Source organism: Balaenoptera musculus, chromosome 12, assembly GCF_009873245.2.
Source record: "Balaenoptera musculus isolate JJ_BM4_2016_0621 chromosome 12, mBalMus1.pri.v3, whole genome shotgun sequence".
Classification (NCBI taxonomy): domain Eukaryota; kingdom Metazoa; phylum Chordata; class Mammalia; order Artiodactyla; family Balaenopteridae; genus Balaenoptera; species Balaenoptera musculus.
The window spans coordinates 266,119-284,315 of NC_045796.1; the positions used below are offsets into that span (position 1 = coordinate 266,119).

Below are 18,197 nucleotides of genomic sequence, written 5' to 3' on the forward strand. Positions count from 1 at the left end.
CGGAGGCAGCGCCGCGGAAGCCGGAAGTGGCGCTATTTCCGGTAGGGGCCGCCATCTCGCCGTGAGACAGCAGGAGCGGAGCCTCGGGATGTTGTCCTCGGTAGCCGCGTACTCGGGCCCGGGCAGAGACCTGGCCGTGGAGCCTCACAGCGCCGCGGGCCCTTTGCAGCTGCGCTTTTCGCCCTACGCTTTCAACGGAGGGTAAAGCCCGGAGAGCCGCCGCTTCCTCCTTCTCCCCCCATGTCCCTGCCTAAGGCTGTCGGCATGGCTACCCGGCTTTGCCCCGCCAGCCGCAGGCCTCCCTCTCCGTGGTTACTCGGTTCGATCTTGTTCCTCAGGGCTTCACCTTACAGGCCAGTCACTGGGTCTCGATGTGGACGGGCAGGTTTGCGTGGACAGGAGGTAGAAGTTGGTATCTGGGCTCTGCTCTGGAAGAGCTTTAAAAATGGACCGAACCTTTCCTTACTATCTCAATGGGTTTCTCGCGCCAGCAGGCAAGGGGCAGGTTGAGCATCTGAGATGAAAGAGTTAGGGTTGATTGGCCGTGTCGTTAGATGTAGTTGTGTCTGTAGCTAAATCAAACTACTTCATCATTTTCTGTTATGTTAAATAGCGGGTAGGATTAGTCGGCCAGACTTAGTTTCATAGATAAGTGTTTATTTTTAAGGGTTAGCGTAAGTTCAGGAAAAAAAATACTCAGAAGGGGGACCTTTGAATATTGTATTCTTGCATGTTGCATTCAAGTTGTCTTTTTTTTTTATTAGTTACCATCTTTATCTTAAATAATACTTTTCCTTGATAGTACACTAACAGAATCAGGGTTGTGGAAAAACACTGTTTAGGACTCCTAACAATGAAGAGCTGTATATTTAAGCACTGATTATAGTTTACCAGCCAAACTTTGTATTTTAAAATATCCCCACCCAATTGGAACAAACAGATGGTCCTTTAAGGCAACCAGGTTAATTAATCAGGTCCTTATGGATTTGAAATTTTAATGCAGATTTTTGCGGTATGTTGCAAACAGGGTGGAAGGCCATGATTTTAGCCTTGTTTCTGCTACTAAAGAGCAGTGTGGTCTTTGGGTACCCCTCAACTTCTTGAACCCAGATTACCTTGTCTTTCTTAGCTACTCATATTTTGGCGCGGGGGCTGGGGGAGAATCAAAAGAGAAGCATTTTGTAAATTGAAAGCAGTTATCTTTTTTAATCCTCATGATGACTGAGTGTTAGATGGTATATGCCTCAATTTTACAAATGAGCCTGGGCCCTTAGAAGTTAAATTTTTTTAGTCACAGAGCTGGTGTGAAGTTGAGCCCCAGGATTTGAATCCATAGCTGTGTTGCCATGGAGTTTATGTATGCTTTTATTATTGCACTTCTAAATATTTCCTATGACAACTAATGAAGTAATTATACTACAAAATGCGTTAATAGACCCATTTCATGAGGCAGTTGCAGATTCTATATAAGACTTATAAGGTATTCAGTGTTCATTATTCACTTTTTAACCTTTGTAATCCAATTACTGCCCTAAAGTTAGTTGCTATGGCGTTCTCATTATTGAATTACCTTTTCTCAGTCTTCGTTCTTTTTCTTTAATATTTACTCCTGCTGGCTCTTGGGCAGCCTTTGCTTCTACAAAATAAGACTTAGTCCTGTGTCTTTTTCTATTCTGACTAAATGTGGTTAAACTCCAGTTGATGAGCCTCCACATTTGTCACTGAGTGCTCTCATGTGTTTCATTTATGGGAAGATATTCCCAAATCTGTTTCTCCAGTTGTACCTTTCATGAGCCCCTCGATTCTGGCTTCTTAAATACAACTTTGCACCCGGATTTTCTGCCCTCACCATAACTTAAGATATTAAAACAAAAAGCAAACTAATTATTCCTCTCAATCACTTCTTATTTACACTGCTTATAATTAGGCCATCATGCTGCTTGTCAGAGTTTAAAATCTTGGATGTCAAAATTGGCTCTTCCAGCTTCTAACACATTTTGGTAGTTACAGAAACCTGTACAGTTCGTGTGTTTATGTTTTTTGGATTTACCTGTTTCTTCCTGTTTACGTTGCTACCTTCCTACTGCATTAGTCTTACTGAAAGAGTTTCCATCCTGTTTCACATATAGTGTTATTGTCACAGTAGTCTTCTTAAAACTCCACTTTGCAAATGGAACTTTTCTCATTCTGCTCGTATAACCTTTGGTTCCTCACAAAAATTCCGAGATCTGTGCTTTTCCATGTGAGATCTGCTGCTGTTGGATCTGTCCATGACATAAGCCTTATGCCACTCCACTTGTATACACAAAAAGGGACACCTGAATAAGTTGTTTGAATGTTCTATTTGAATTATACCAGTTTTCCTTTATTCACTGTTCATGTTATGTGCAATACCATCCTTTTCTACTTGGGACTTTTAGTGCCATCCCACCTCAGTAAGAATAATGGCCTAAGTTTTCTGAGCGCTTATGTTCTGTGAGGCACAGTGCAGGTGCTTTATGTGGGTCATGCCGTCTAACTCTCACAGCCACCCTTTAACACAGCAGCTGCTGATATCATCAACTTGAACTTGGATGATTTGTCCAAGGTCACAGAGCTGTTAAGTGGCAGGGACGGGTTTTGGGTAACTCCAGAGCCCAGGTTCTCAGTGATCATACTCTGCTGTCTCATGCTTATGCCACAAGGATCATAGCTAACACTTTCTGGAGGACCAGTTATGTGTCAGGCACTGGTATGAGGGGTTAACAATTATTAACTCATTTAATCCTCTAACACCCAAATAAGGTAGCTACTGTTATGATCTCTGATACACATGAGGACACTGAGGCCTTGAGAAGTTAAGCAACTTACCCACCGTCTCATTACCTGCTAAGCAGGAGAGCCAGACTTAGAACCCAGACAGTCTGCTTTTAGAATTCATGCTCTAGGCCTCCACTAAACTGCTATCATGAGCCACACAGCCACTAAGGGAAAAGTTTTTTCTTTGTTGGTCCATTTTCCAACAGATATTTGGGTGTCTTCCTGAGTGCAAGACATTATATAAAGACTTGGATATAAAGAAATGAAAAACATTAAGCCTTTGGACTTTTCTGGAGGTCCAGTGGTTAAGACTGTGCACTTCCAATGCAGGGGGCAGGGGTTCCATCCCTGGTGAGGGAACTAAGATCTCACATGCCGCTTGCCGTGGCCAAAAAATAAAAAATACAAAATTAATTTTACGGGGGTCAGGGGTGGTGGTGTGATGAATTGGGAGATTGGGATTGACGTATACACTGATGTGTATAAAATGGTTGACTAATAAGAACCTGCTGTATAAAAAAATAAATAAAATTAAATTAAAAAAATAAAAAGTGGGATAGGTTCTTAAAATGAGCAAAAAATATATGTATATATTTATACATACGTGCTTATGACTTTTATGTGCAAGAGAATATAAATTTTTAAAAAAGAGAAAACAAAATAAATTTAAAAGAAAAGAAAAACACTAAGCCTCTCTTCCCTGAGCTCGGATAGCTTGTGTTGTAGCGCCACTGTCTACACCTAACTGCCCTTCCACCCCCCGGCGGGCAGGGCCATGGCCTTTGGCTGTTTTATAGTATCGGTAGATGTTAATTTTTTTTTTTTTTAATTTTTTTTTGGATTTTTTTGATGTATTTCCTATCAAATTCTAATTAAAGATCTTTTTTTTTAAATTAATTAATTAATTTATTTTTGCTGTGTTGGGTCTTCGTTTCTACGCTAGGGCTTTCTCTAGCCGCGGCAAGTGGGGGCCACTCTTCATCGCGGTGCGCGGGCCTCTCACTATCACGGCCTCTCTTGTTGCAGAGCACAGGCTCCAGACGCGCAGGCTCAGTAGTCGTGGCTCACGGGCCTAGTTGCTCCGCGGCATGTGGGATCTTCCCAGCCAGGGCTTGAACCCGTGTCCCCTGCATTGGCAGGCAGATTCTCAACCACTGCGCCACCAGGGAAGCCCGATGTTAATTTTTTGATGATGGTGATAAGTTAGTGATTTTTTTCTGTTACCTTCTGCTAAGGAACCTGTAGCCCTGATTTAGGTTTGTGTTTTTTACGGAGTACTTAATATTTTTTTCCCAGATGACTTGTAGCCAGGGATCCTTTCCCCTGATCTTTCCTCTTCCGTCTGAATCCTGCACTTGCTTACATCTAGTATATTTTATCCCAATATATGCTGTGGAGCATTCTCATTTTGGGAAAGGTGTTATTACCATCCAGAAGAATTCATTAATTTTTTGTCTTTCTTTTCCCCTCAGTACTGTATTGGCAATTGCAGGAGAAGATTTTTCAATTGTTGCTTCTGACACCCGACTGAGTGAGGGGTTTTCAATTCACACACGGGACAGCCCCAAATGTTACAAATTGTAAGTAAATATTTCTAAGGACATGTTCTCAGCATCTTGTGATTCAATACTGCAGGAGATTTAACTTCTAAATGACTTGTTTCATGAATTTTTAAATTGCCTGTTTGGAGCTTAGCTTGCATTTTTGTTAGGAAATTGTTTTCTAATAATTCAGTATGTAGTCTTCATGATATTTGCCATATCTAGGTACCAACAGTGTTTTTGGTAACTTAAATATTTTTTACCTCAACGTCTTATGAAAATTTCAAATATACGACAAAGGTAGCATAATTTTGTAGTGAACACTCATATACTATCACCTAGATCTTATCAGTATTTTATTATTATTACTTTAACATACATATTTTCATCTTTCTATGCATCCATTAATATGTTGAATTTTTTTTTTAATCTGCACCTTAAAAAAGAAAATAACCTGAAACATTCAATTTAACCATATCGTAAGCAGTTATATCCATGGTTCACAGTTTTAATGGGGTGCTTATATTTTTTCTAAAACATAGGAAAGTCATGTGTATGGGGGAAGAAAGTCTGCATAAATTACCTAAATGCATCTTGCGTGTTAGCAGTGTTTGTATTTAACGTTTTTAGACACAGTTAAAAGTGGTGGTTACGCCTGCGTTGGTCCACAAGATCGTCTTAACCTTGAATTGTAGCAGGGGTGGACTGATGAGGTTCGGGTCCTCTGGGTGGGCCTTGTGGTGCTGCAGGGCGTGAGCTGGCCCACATCTTAACCTAAAGAACAGTGAACATGTCTTCATCTTCCCAGTTCCCTTTCTGTCCACTTCTGTCTTTTGATACCCCTTTCTCTTCTCCGATTTGTAGTGCACCCATGCTATAATTTTTTTCTAAGTTGTAACTTTTGTAATTTGAAAGTAGTAACGTCATAAATAAAATTTAAATACGTAATTTTATATATATTATCCTTGTGCAAGATTCTGCTCATCTTTGTAATGTTCTGTTTTAGTTTGTGTGCTGCCTAAGTGAATACCCATTTTTTTTTTAATGAAATTCTTCAGGTATATAGAGACAGAACATTAATGACTTCCTGTGTTTCTGTCATGCATTTTTTTTAAAATTTATTTATTTTATTTATTTATTTTTGGCTGTGTTGGGTCTTCATTGCTGTGGGCTCTCTCTAGTTGTGGTGAGCGGGGGCTACTCTTCCTTGTGGTGTGCGGGCTTCTCATTGCAGTGGCTTCTCTTGTTCTGGAGCACGGGCTCTAGAGCGCAGGCTCAGTAGTTGTGGCGCGCGGGCTCAGTAGTTGTGGCGCACGGGCTTAGTTGCTCCATGGCATGTGGGATCTTCCCAGACCAGGGCTTGAACCCGTGTCCCTTGCATTGGCAGGCGGATTCTTAACTACTGTGCCACCAGGGAAGCCCTGTCATGCATCTTTTGCACTAGACCATACATGCAGTTGAATTGCCTGCGTGCCCCTGATCCCATGCCCTTTGGGGCTGACCTAGAGCCAAGTCTGCCTCTTCCTCACCTGTTTGAGACTTACATTTCCTCTTTATTCTTTGCATAAAAACGCCTCTTCATTTATGTACCTGGATATTTGGCAAAATCATTTGGAAGCTCAGATTTTGTTCTACCCTCTTGGTACTGTCAACTCTTCTCAGTAGTATAGGCAGTGAAGCCTTATGGTATATTGGGGGTCTTTGGCTCAGTGCAGTGAGGTTGGTTATAGGGGTAGATCAGGAAATGCGGGTGATGCCCCTGGAGGTGCCAGTGGTCTCCCCAGCTGGACAAGTACGTTTTGTATGAGTCATCCTTATATTTCTGAAAGGAAGGGTGTCATGTGGCCTCTGCTGATTATTTCTTGATGAGATTGGTTTGTGTTTCCTTATACATGTCAAGACTTGGGAATTAATTTTTGAGACATAGATGTACCAAAATTTTATCAGTTTCCCTCTGGTGGGCATTTGGGTTGTTTTTGTTTGTTTTGTTTTGGAGAGCCATTAAAATAATATGTATACTTACACACAAGTGAACCTAGAGTATATCTTTGCAAACTTGCATAAGTTTATTGACTGGATGAATTTCTAGCAGTGGAATTATTGAGTGAAAATGGTGTGCATTTAAATTTCTACTAGATACTGTCAAACGAGCCTTCTAAAAACTTGCATCAGTGTATACTCTTTGCCAGTATCTTGAGAGTACACATTTCCCACAACGTCACCAGCATTAGGCATTATTAGTCTAATAGGTTTAAATCATCTCTTATTTAGATTTGAATTTCTGATTGGCGTGGAGGTTCTTTTATATGTTTATGGTGACTTGTGTCTCTTTTTATGTGACTTTCATATAAGTTACCCATCTTTCCATTGTGTTTTTTTTAAATTGAGATATAATTGACATATAATAGTTTCAGGTATGCAACATAATGATTCTGTATTTGTATATATTGCAAAATGATCACAATTAGTCTGGTTAATATCTGTTACCACACATAGTTATGACATTTGTTTCCTTGTGATGAGAACTTCTAAGATCTACTCTCTCAGCAACTTTTAAATATGCAGCACAGGCTTATTAACTGTGGTCACCATGCTGTGTGTCACATCCCCATGAGCCATTGTGCTGTTAATGCTTTTCATATTTTTAGGGACCCTTTGTAGAGTAAGGAAATTAAAGTTAGACTTTGGTTGTATGTACTACACATATATTTTCTTGTTCTTTTTTTTTTCTTTTTGGCTATGCCGAGTGGCTTATGGGATCTCAGTTCCCCGACCAGGGATTGAACCTGGGCAACGGCGCTCTCGGTTCTTTTTTTTTTTTTTTTAAACTTTGTTCATTGTATTTTTATAGAAGTTTTAATTTTTTATGTAATCAAATTTATAAAGCTTTTCTGTGTGGACATTGGGTTATATCATATGTAAATTGGCTGCCCTCAACCTAAGGTTGTAAAAAAATTCATATTTTCCTTAGTCCATTCATAGTTTCATTTATTCTTTTGAGTGAGATGTTGGGGTACAGGACCTCCCCCTCACCTCCCCCCAAAAAGAGCTAACTAAATAGTTGTCCCATTACCATTTGGTGAATAATGGGAATGGGAGTTTTCAATTTAAAATTACACAAGACATGTTTTCCTTTACTGTCAAACCAACTCAGTTTCCTGAAATGTGGTTTTTTTTACAGAACAGACAAAACAGTCATTGGATGTAGCGGTTTTCATGGAGACTGTCTTACCCTGACAAAGATTATTGAAGCAAGACTAAAGGTAGATGCTTTTGTATATGTCTACACTATTGAAAGCTAATAACAGTTCTTTAGATTCTTTTAAGCGTACATCATGACTTGCTCAGAATAGCTGGAGAAGAACTAGTTCAGCAGGTGAAACTATAACCTACCCTGGAAATGAAATGATACTCTTAATGCAGCAGCATCAAAGTAGCATAATGTGAAACTACAGCAAGTCCCTTTTGTTAAAATACATGTACAGTATGAAGTAAAGGATTATCTACCTTTTTTGAGGCACACTGGGAGGGGTTTCTTCTGAAGATACTCTTCCCTCAGAAATGAAACAAATCTGTTTCTGCAGAGGAGGCAAGCTTTCAGACCGAAGCCTGGTCTGGAGTACTGTCAGCTGACGTGCTCTCTTCATAGCACTGCACTGTTGGCAGGAGCAGGGGAAGAAGGAACAAACCAGCCGTTGGCGCTGGAGGCACGACCCACGCCATTATCATCACCTACCCACGCCATTGTCACCTACCCCTCAACAGGCTTTCGTTGGTCGCTAGCTGAGGAAGGAGATTTGACACAAGGTGGATGAGGGTGGAGGAGACGAAGAAAAGGGTGGTATTTGGAAGAAGTAAGAGAACGAGACAGACTAACCTGTTTTACAGTTTTTAAAGGGCTGACACTGCCTGCATGTCTTTCGTGGGAGCTGGGGAGGCATAGAAAACAAAGGAATGCTGACTCGATGAAAGCAAAGGCCCGTCTGGATTTTCATTATCGCCCGTGTGCATTAGCAGTGTTTGCTGCAAATAGTTTCAGGGAGAATAGGATAGGTGTAATTTGGACTGTACTAAAATGGATTTTATCTGTAATAATAACCAGTAACTACTCTCTTCTTAGTTGGTAACAGTATAGGGTTAGAGTAGGACTCTCAATCACCATGTGTCAATATTCAGAAATGTAGCTCTGTTTCTTAATCAGTTATAGCCTGCTGACATTTTTTAAACTGCTGATATTTACAGTGTCAATATTATATGCTGTTAATTTTCTTATTTAATTTTGTAGGCTATGTGTCGTAATTTTTAATTTAGTATTTGGTAAGTCCAGCTGGTACATGAAAAAGTTAGTCGGGTTGGTCGCGTTCTGTTTTGCCTATTTGTGAATAACCCTTAAGATTATGAGTGATGTCACTGGAGTATGTAATGAATTTGTTTAACTGATACTTGCTTTCTGAATGTGTAGAAGTGATTTCATTCAGCATTTATCAATTGTTAACATTTATTTAAAACCTATTTATATTGAAAGCTTTAGTGACTTATATTTATTGATGTATTTGTATGATTCCTAATGCATATTTTATAAATGGCATTTAGAGGACAAAAATAAACATGACATGTAGAGTAATGTTTTGTTAATAAAATAAAACAAGCAACAGTGAGTTCAACTCAATGTACAGTCCTTGAAATTTTTCTTTCATATATTATTGTGTAGATGGTGAGGTGAATAAATGTTGGTGCTTGGTTTTGAAATGAAATGAAATCAAGAATTTTCTTTATAACCGTGGGAAAAATGTTTCTATACACCGATTTATCCAAGTAGCTCGTTTCTCATCTTTCTTCAGTATTTGTCATTGTTTGATTTTATAGTACTTCTTAGGTTTCTCTCTAGAGATGTTTGCTATGTAGCTGACAAATTGCTGAACTTAAATTTATTTTATTGGATAATTTGGGATTCCCCAGGATGTAGTAAATCTAAGATTGGAAATCACTGTATAAGATGCTATTTTGGATACTTCTGTTCTCCATGGTAGATACTCTAAGGATCAAGACCACTGTACTGTATTCACACACAGTTGGGGTGCTGCCCTCATATCTCACAGGTATCTACTCTGCAAAGAGAGGGACTTATATCTGAGTCTGATCAGGAGTTAGCATAGCAAATATCTTCAACTTTATGAGCCATGTGATTTCTGTGGCAACTGTTCAACTCCGCCCTTGTGCAAAAGCAGACATAGACAATGTGTAATGAATGAACGAGACTGTGTTCCAATAAAACTTTATAGAAACAAGCGGTGGGCTGGATTTGGCCCATGGACTTTCGTGACCACTGTCTGTTTGCAGAGTGGAGAGCTGGATTTGGAACACCCTCTCCAGGTCGCCTCATATGCTCTGTTTGTGTATATTTGCTCTAGAGTTAGCAGTGCCTGGGATGAGGATGGCATGGAAAGTAGTCTTTAAACCAAAGAGCTGAGGGCAAACTTAGCATTCTTTCCCATAGAAGTGTTTGTAGCCCCCAAAAATGATAGGACATAATAAAGTATTATTTTATTTTAGTAGTATTGTGTTGTTTGATCATGAAAGAAACAGACATCCTTCCCCACTTCACCAAGATAGGCTTTCATTCTTTTCAATTTACTGTTCATTGTTCTAGTCTTTAATATATTCTGCCTCTACATGCCTGTTATTTTTGTTAATAATTGCAGATGTATAAACATTCCAATAATAAGACCATGACGACAGGGGCGATTGCTGCAATGCTGTCTACGATCCTGTATTCTAGGCGCTTTTTTCCCTACTATGTGTACAACATCATCGGGGGACTCGATGAAGAAGGTAGGATGTTTTCTTTCTGGATGATGAATGGGGTGGCATGTCTTAGATGTGTGTGTTTCCAACCAGAGTTGAAAAGAACCAGATACCCTCTTCCCAGCAACTTCATTTTCTCATAATTAAAGCAGTGAAGAAACTGAAGCTAAAAGGGAAATAAATGATTATCCAGAGACACACAGCAAGTGGTGTATTAAGTGAATGTTGGGCAGTCAGTTGTTTTACTATTTTCTCAAGATCTTGCATGAATTTGATAGTATATTTAGCATTTTAATCTTACAGAAAGAAACCTGACTTGGAGAAGCTTGACCTAAGTATGATTCTAAGTAAGACAAACATACTTGACTTCAAAAGGTTTTTTTGAAAGTAATGTGTTAAAGAAGTGCATTTCCACCAGTGTTTTTGGATCATTTTTAAAATCCCTCTTTGATTTTCTGTCAGAGTCGTACCAGGAGGGCCAGGGAAAATCAACGTTGTTACTTGACATTTCCATGCTGTTTTTGATCCAAAGCATGGATCAAAGGGCAGCAGTGTTTTTCACCAGGTCTGATTTGAATTGACTTTTAGTTGCTTCCAGAAATCAAATACAATCTCCCAGGACAGATCTGTGCTGCCTTTTAGAGTAGTCCATTGTAAAAAGAAGTTACAGAAATGTCTTGGGTATCATTGAAACGAGTCTACCTTTCTGAGAGGGAAGGTTTCTGGGTAGGATGGAGTCAGGTTCTTCTCATCTCCTCTCTAGTTTTTCCTCCTGTCCGTTTCTGTTCCGTAGGTTTTTTCTTTGTTCTCCCTCTCTCTCTCTCTCTCTCACCTCTGCCCCTGTATGTGACCTCTGGGAGCATTCTCATCATTTTACCTACCATGGTTTATATGAGGACAAATTAGGTTGACACAGTTTTTTTCAGGCTTTCAAACTTGCTTGAAAACTAAGAGAAAATATAAAGCACAGAAATGGTACATAGAAATTAATTACACTTAACCTGGGCAATTAAATTCTAGCCACAGGTTAGCTTGCCTAACCCAGCATGCTGGGCACTTCTGGTGCCTTTTTTGACTTAGTTATGTCTGCCTTGAATGTCAGGTCAATAAGTTCAGATTTTAGCAATATTAGTAACAGCTGCCGTTGAATCTCAGCAGCCGGACAATGTCCTTTGAGCCTTCCTGAGCATCAGGCTGATGGGAGAAAGCTCATGTGTGCTGAACGGCAGAGCTAAGGTTTGGATCTGTCTGACTTCAGAGCCCTGTGCTTTGATTTCCACGTGATTACACTCTTGCTTGTTTTGGTGGTATTCTCAGGCATTTCTAACCTTTTTTATCCCCCCTCTAATCTTGTCTGGTTTGATTTGATTTTTATTCTTCAGAGGAATTTATGTGTGTAGTAAAGCCGTCCTTTGCCTTCTTTTTCTGTTTCCCAGGACAGTCTCCAGCTCTTTCACCCGTGCTTTCCTCTTGCTTGGTTTACTTCCTTGTTTGGTGGTGTGCATCTCTAGAGAAGTTTCTGAAGAAAGGAATCAGGAGACCTTTTCGAGTCTTTTCTGTATCCTAGTGATGTGAGAGGTCACAGCGAGGCTCCTCGTCCAGAGTCTTTTCTCATGTCCTTTGTCTCCTCTGCCTTCTTCTTGCCTCTCCTCCTCCTCTCCCAGCCCTGCCTTCTCCACAGCCGCCTGGGCTGTGATCCCATAGGTCCTCATTTTTTCCCCGGCATGTTGTCCACCTGTTTATTTTTTTGTTCTGCTCTGAAGATTTCCTCAACTTCAGTGCCTCATTCTTTACTGAGCTTTCTATTTTTGCCATCATTAATTTCCAAGAGCTTTTTCTTATTTGTTAGCTCCTTTATTTTTATTTTAAGTATCCTGTTACTGCTAGATTTTTTTTTGTACTTCCTTTGAAGTTTTCCTGTGTTCTCTACATTTTATCCAATTGCTTTTTTTTAATGCATAATTTGATAAGTTTGGAATATGTATACACCCACTGAGACAATTTATTCCTTTTTTAAAAAATTATTTATTTGTTTTTACTTTTGGCTGTGTTGGGTCTTCGTTGCTGCGCGCAGGCTTTCTCTAGTTGTGGCGAGCGGGGGCTACTCTTCATCGCGGTGCGCGGGCTTCTCATCGTCGGGGCTTCTCTTGTTGCAGAGCACGGGCTCTAGGTGCACAGGCTTCAGTAGCTGTAGCACTCGGGCTCAGTAGTTGTGGCTCGCGGGTTCTAGAGCGCAGGCTCAGTAGTTGTGGCGCATGGGCTTAGTTGCTCCGCGGCATGTGGGAAGAGATCTTCCCGGGCCAGGGATTGAACCCCTGTCCCCTTCATTAGCAGGCAGATTCTTAACTACTGCGCCACCAGGGAATCCCTCAGATTGCTTTCTTCATCTTGTTTATTTTTGGCTGCTGCTTTCTACGTTGGAGGCTTCCTTCAAATTTCTTTTGAATTTTGGCCGTCCATTTGTACTGAAGAATGATAATCAAAATCTGGTCATAAAGGTCTGCACTGAAGGAGCACATCAGCTCTCCATTTAACACTTCTGTTTTTGTACCTGCCTTTTACCTTGTCCGTGCTTAAACCTGGTGCCTCCAAGTCCAGAGCCTCTGCTGAAGTTTTGAGATTTTTTTTTTTTTTGGCTGTGTTGGGTCTTCGTTGTTGTGCGCAGGCTTTCTCTAGTTGCGGCGAGCGGGGGCTACTCTTTGTTGCGGTGTGCGGGCTTCTCATTGTGGTGGCTTCTCTTGTGGCGGAGCACGGGCTCTAGGTGCGTGGGCTTCAGTAGCTGTGGCTCGTGGGCTCTAGAGCGCAGGCTCAGTAGTTGTGGCGCATGGGCTTAGTTGCTCCACGGCATGTGGGATCTTCCCGGACCAGGGCTTGAACCCGTGTCCCCTGCATTGGCAGGTGGATTCTTAACCACTGAGCCACCAGGGAAGTCCCTGTTTTGAGATTTTATTTCCTGTCTTTTGTGTTGGTGGAAGTGGGGCTCTGTTCCTATGGAGACCCTCAGGACACTGGGTCAACAGCTGACTTCAGGACACAGTCAACAGCTATCTACTTTGACCTCTGTGCCCTTACCTCTCCAGTTGCAATCATGCCCTCTTTTAAAAAATTTTCCCCAAGTTAATGAGGGCTTTAGTTTTTCTGTAATGAAAACAATAATGCTTATAGAAGTCAAATAGTACTGGGAGATACAAAAATAAAAGTAGTAATCCCCCAAAGCCTGTCCCTAGAGATAATTACTATTCAACTTCTAGCGAACATGCTTTTAGATATCTTGGTATGCATACGTGTACACTACATAAGTAGGATGTAGTTTATACGTTTTTCTGGGACTGTACAGTGGCTGTATTATCGCTGAGGTAGTTTTATGCTGGTGGATGAAGACATGCATATCATTTCAAGGCTGACATACGGGATGGAGCTGCACCGTAGTTTTTCCCCACCAGTCCCCTGAGGGTCATGTAGGTTGTTTCCAGTTTTCTTAATATAAACAATATGACAACTCCTGTACATACAATTTTGTGTACTTCTCCGACCCTGCTTATCTCCCTGGAAAAAATTACTAGAAGTCGAGCTTCCGGGTCAGAGAATATCTATATGTTTTGCATTCTGCTGGCACCATGGGCTGGGCCTTAAGAAAGAGTCCTCCTGCACTCTTCCAGCAGCAGTGTGAGTACCTTCTTTTATTTTGGGGGTTTTTTTGGTTCTGTTTTTGCATCCTAACCAGTATCAGAATTTTAACACATTCTGTGTCTTTGCCTAGTAAATACTTTGTTGTTTTAATTTATATGTATTTTTTGTTTATAGAGGTTGGGTGTCTTCGTGTTTATTGCCCTTTTCATTTCTTCTTTGGAGACTGACCCATGTGTTAATCTTTGCTCATTCCCTTATTCGCGGGTTAGTCTTTTTCTTACTGATTTATAAGAACAACTGTGTTAACCCTTTGTAATGTATGTGGTAGATACTGTGCAAGAGTGTTCTTGGTCTCTGCCCTTTTGGGATGTGTCTTTAGCTACACAGAAGTTCCTGAGTTTCATCCAAATCTGTCAATCTTTTCTTTATGGTATTGAGTGTCTTAACTTTGTTAGAAATGCCTTCCCCACCAAAGGCTTACCTGTGTTTTTTTCTAGGACTTGTCTGGTTTTATTTTATTTTTTACTTTGAAATCATTGCACTTTTTAAGAATTATTTTGATGAGGAAAATCACTTTATACCTACAGTCAAGACAGCCTTCTGCACTCATGTTACAGATGTCTCTTGCTTTTTCTAAGGGAGTCTTTGAAGCTGTGGTCTTGGGTACATTCCACTCTTTCGTTTTCCTCAAAGCTGTTGTGTGTGGTTTTCTGAGATTGGTTTGCCTTTGGGTAAATCTTTTGAGCCTCATTTTACTTGTGGCCTATTGGCCTCATGAGCGATACGGTTGTTCTTTCAGCTTTATACCTCAGAGCGCTTCTTTATGTGCTGAAGTTAGTGGCCTTGCTCACTGTGACCTTGTTTCTTGTTCTAAGCTTGCTCCCAGCAGAGCACTTCTCCAGGTTCTTTCAGGTGCTGCCTCCTCAGCCGGGTTAGGGTTACGGTTATATCTCCGTAATTCTGCTGTGGGAAAAATACACACAGCTAACGTTGGCAGTTGTCCATGGTAGGAAGAATATTGTCCTTATCTCGCATCTCCCAGGGTAACTACTGGAGTGTTTCAGTTATGGCATAATGTGTTTTAAAAATCAGTTGTGTCACTTTTAAGTCATACCTTATAAATGATCCGTGATTTCTCACACTCAGAACAGAGTTGTTTTTAAAAGGCCTTTTTAAAAATTAGTGACATGTATTCTTTGTAATAAACTCAGTACCAAAGCATATAAAGTGATTCGCTTCTTTTCTTGTCTGTAATCCCACAAAGATGGATAACTACAGTTTACTTATTAATCTCTCCATACGTTTTTGTGTGTATATATAAATGTGTGTACAGTTTACTTAAGGCCTTTAAACAAAAATAGGACTGTACTCTGCATACCACAGAGCTCTTTATTTTACATTGTCCTACGGATGTGTCCCACAGACCTGTCTTCCTCTTCGTAGTCTGCACATTGCTATCTTGACATATCATTTTCTGCTAATGGATTTGGTTGCTTGTAAGTTTTTGCTCTGTAAGAGATACAGAAATGATCTTGTACATATTGCTTTGTGTGTTTATGTAAGCATTACTTGTAGGTAAATCTTAATTCTGTAAGTGAAATTACTACTGGGTCATAGGGTACGTACTTTTTCTCTCTACTCTTCGCTGCGGTGCACGGGCTTCTCATTGCGGTGGCGTCTCTTGTTGCGGAGCACGGCCTCTAGGTGCGCGGGCTTCAGTAGTTGTGGCTCGCGGGCTCTAGAGCGCAGGCTCAGTAGTTGTGGCGCACGGGCTTAGTTGCTCCGCAGCATGTGGGATCTTCCCGGAGCAGGGATTGAACCCGTGTCCCCTGCATTGGCAGGCGGATTCTTAACCATTGCGCCAGGGAATTCCAGGGAAGTCCCTGAAATTTCTTCTTAACTAAATTGATGTTTTTATGGTGCTGATGCTAAAGAGTGTGCTTACTGTTAGTTTAAAAATACACAGTAAGTTTCCATGCTTCTCCCATGCAGCACCAGGAAGACCTGACACTTGTGTCTGTACTGCAACTACACCAGTTAGCTTTTTAGGAATGTTGTGAGGAGTTTGGTGCAGAACTTAGAGCAGGACCTGTGATTGTTAACTAGTGAACCTGTGAGACCACATACATAGTGGGAGCCACGGCGTGGTATTCGGTGATGGTGGCTTGAAGAGAGCATGAAGCCCCTGGTGGCAAACGCCATAGCAGACAGGAGTGGGCAGGTGGGTCTCCGATTGCGTTCTGAGGGGAGGGGAGGGGAGGGGAGGAGCAGACTGCACTTCTTCTGAAATTTTAGCCAAGTTGATAGTCCATTTTGTATCACATTTTGATTAGATTTATTTTTACCACGATTTGGGAATGTGGTCAAGATGCATCCTTACGGAGACTGTTTTCTTCTTTAAGGGAAGGGAGCTGTGTACAGCTTTGATCCGGTGGGGTCCTACCAGAGAGACTCCTTCAAGGCTGGAGGCTCAGCCAGTGCCATGCTGCAGCCCCTGCTTGACAACCAGGTAATAAGACTGCGTCCAGGGGTGGTGGCATTAACACGAAGTGCCTTCCTCTGCATTCTCTTCATTAGCTTAGGGGAGCGCAGAAGTCAACGCTTTCTTGTGATTCACTGCTGAGCTTGCTTGGCTGATGTGCCCCACCCAACCTTCTTGTCTCTGTTCTACTGGTTCTCCTGCCGCCACTCACTTCCATGGCTCCAGCTTCTTCCCTGTTTTCATGACTTCGAAGGCGCTTCTGTCTACAATGGTTGGTCCATGTTTTTTGTTCTCCTCTTGCCATTTTTACCTGAAATCATGAAAATGCATTTCTCCCCCAATCTCACCATTTCTGTGTCACCTCATTTTTTATTCTAATTTCCAAGTATATCTTTAATTTGCCCCCTTTTCTGTTAGTGCTGGCTGCATTCAGGCTTGCATGGCATCTTGCCTGGATCATTGTGTTTATTTCCTAACATCCTTTTTGCCTCCAAGCTTACTTCCCTATTTCATCCTCCTTGCTTATCTAAAATGTGTTATGTAATATGTAGTTACTTCTGCTTATTGCTTATCTGCCTCATCTCCTGTCACTCCGTATTCCACTCAGATCCTTGAAATGATGTGCCTTCCCATCTCCATCCCTTTGGAGATACCACAGCCTCCGTCTGGAACGTTACTCCATCCTTTAACTCGTTTATCCTTTAGCACTCCTCTACTCAGATGTATTTTCTGCTGAAGCTTTCTTTTCTTCTCCCGGGAGATTCAGTTGTGACAGCTTGGGGCTCTCCTGGCTCTGTTTTCTTCTTAGTTTCAGCACATTCTGTAACGATAGTTTGCTTACATATGTTCACCCCTCTACTGTATGCTTTTCAAGAGCAGTGGCTTTGTCTCAGTGGATATTTGTCAGGTGTTAGGTATGTGTAATTCAGCCAGGTCTGGAAATATTTCAGTTGAGGGACATTTGAAGTTTGTGTGATGTGTTCATTTTGAACCCTGAGACATGTGAAAGCCTTGGGGGAGACTGGACTGCCTTTGTATGGTCACATGATGCCTCATCCAAGTTTTCTGTCCCACCAGGTTGGTTTTAAGAACATGCAGAATGTGGAGCATGTCCCACTGTCCTTGGACAGAGCCATGCGGCTCGTGAAAGACGTCTTCATTTCTGCCGCCGAGAGGGACGTGTACACTGGGGATGCACTCAGGATCTGCATCGTGACCAAGGAGGGCATCAAGGAGGAGACTGTGCCCCTGCGGAAGGACTGAGTTCTGTGCCGTTGTCCTTGATCAGTTCAGAACTGGTTAAGTTTGTACCTGGGGACTGTTGGACCGATCTGTTTTATTAAAGAATAAAACCCCAAGCACTTATTTTGTTATGACTTGTTTTCTTCCAGGACAGAACTAGGAAGTAGAATTTCTTTTTCCTTCCATTTTCTTCATTCTTCCTGTATTTTTCTGTCCTCCAGAGCTGTTTTGTATTTTAAGGATACAAAATCTTTTAGCTTTCATCTATCTGGAAAAGTTCACTGTTTTGATCAGCTTATCGTCTTACAGTAGTCAGCCCATCTCATGAAGAGAGTGTTTGTTTGGAATTTATTTAGTCCACCCAGCTTGCCTTGAAGGGCAGATTACCTTTAAACCATCTCAATTTTATTAAGACATTAATGGATGTAAATACAATATGTTAAAATTTATCATCCCTGGGATTGTTAAACAGTCTGGAATGGCTGTTTTGGAGGAAAATCTTTAAATCAACCAGAATAGAAGAAAATTGTAAAAGCAGATAGCCCTGTAAACGGGCTTTAGCCAGAAATCTGGAATAATTTTTATAAACACTTTGGGAATGTTAAAATTGATACCTAAATTTCGATAGAGTTTTTGTTTTAGAGCTATTAAGTGCATTTTGACTCCATCAAAATGCGATGGAGTCAACATTGGATTTG

The 18,197-nt window shown here is 41.0% G+C and overlaps 1 protein-coding gene across 1 annotated transcript; it reads left to right on the forward strand.

Annotated features, from left to right (window-relative positions):
- Positions 1 to 29: 29 nt before the first annotated feature.
- On the forward strand, positions 30 to 17,622 carry PSMB1 (proteasome 20S subunit beta 1). Its single transcript, XM_036871201.1, has 6 exons — positions 30 to 201; positions 4,272 to 4,379; positions 7,522 to 7,603; positions 10,043 to 10,172; positions 16,178 to 16,284; positions 17,335 to 17,622. The coding sequence occupies exons 1-6, from the start codon at positions 89 to 91 to the stop codon at positions 17,518 to 17,520; spliced, it is 726 nt and encodes a 241-aa protein (XP_036727096.1). The 5' UTR covers positions 30 to 88; the 3' UTR covers positions 17,521 to 17,622.
- The last annotated feature ends 575 nt before the right edge of the window (positions 17,623 to 18,197 follow it).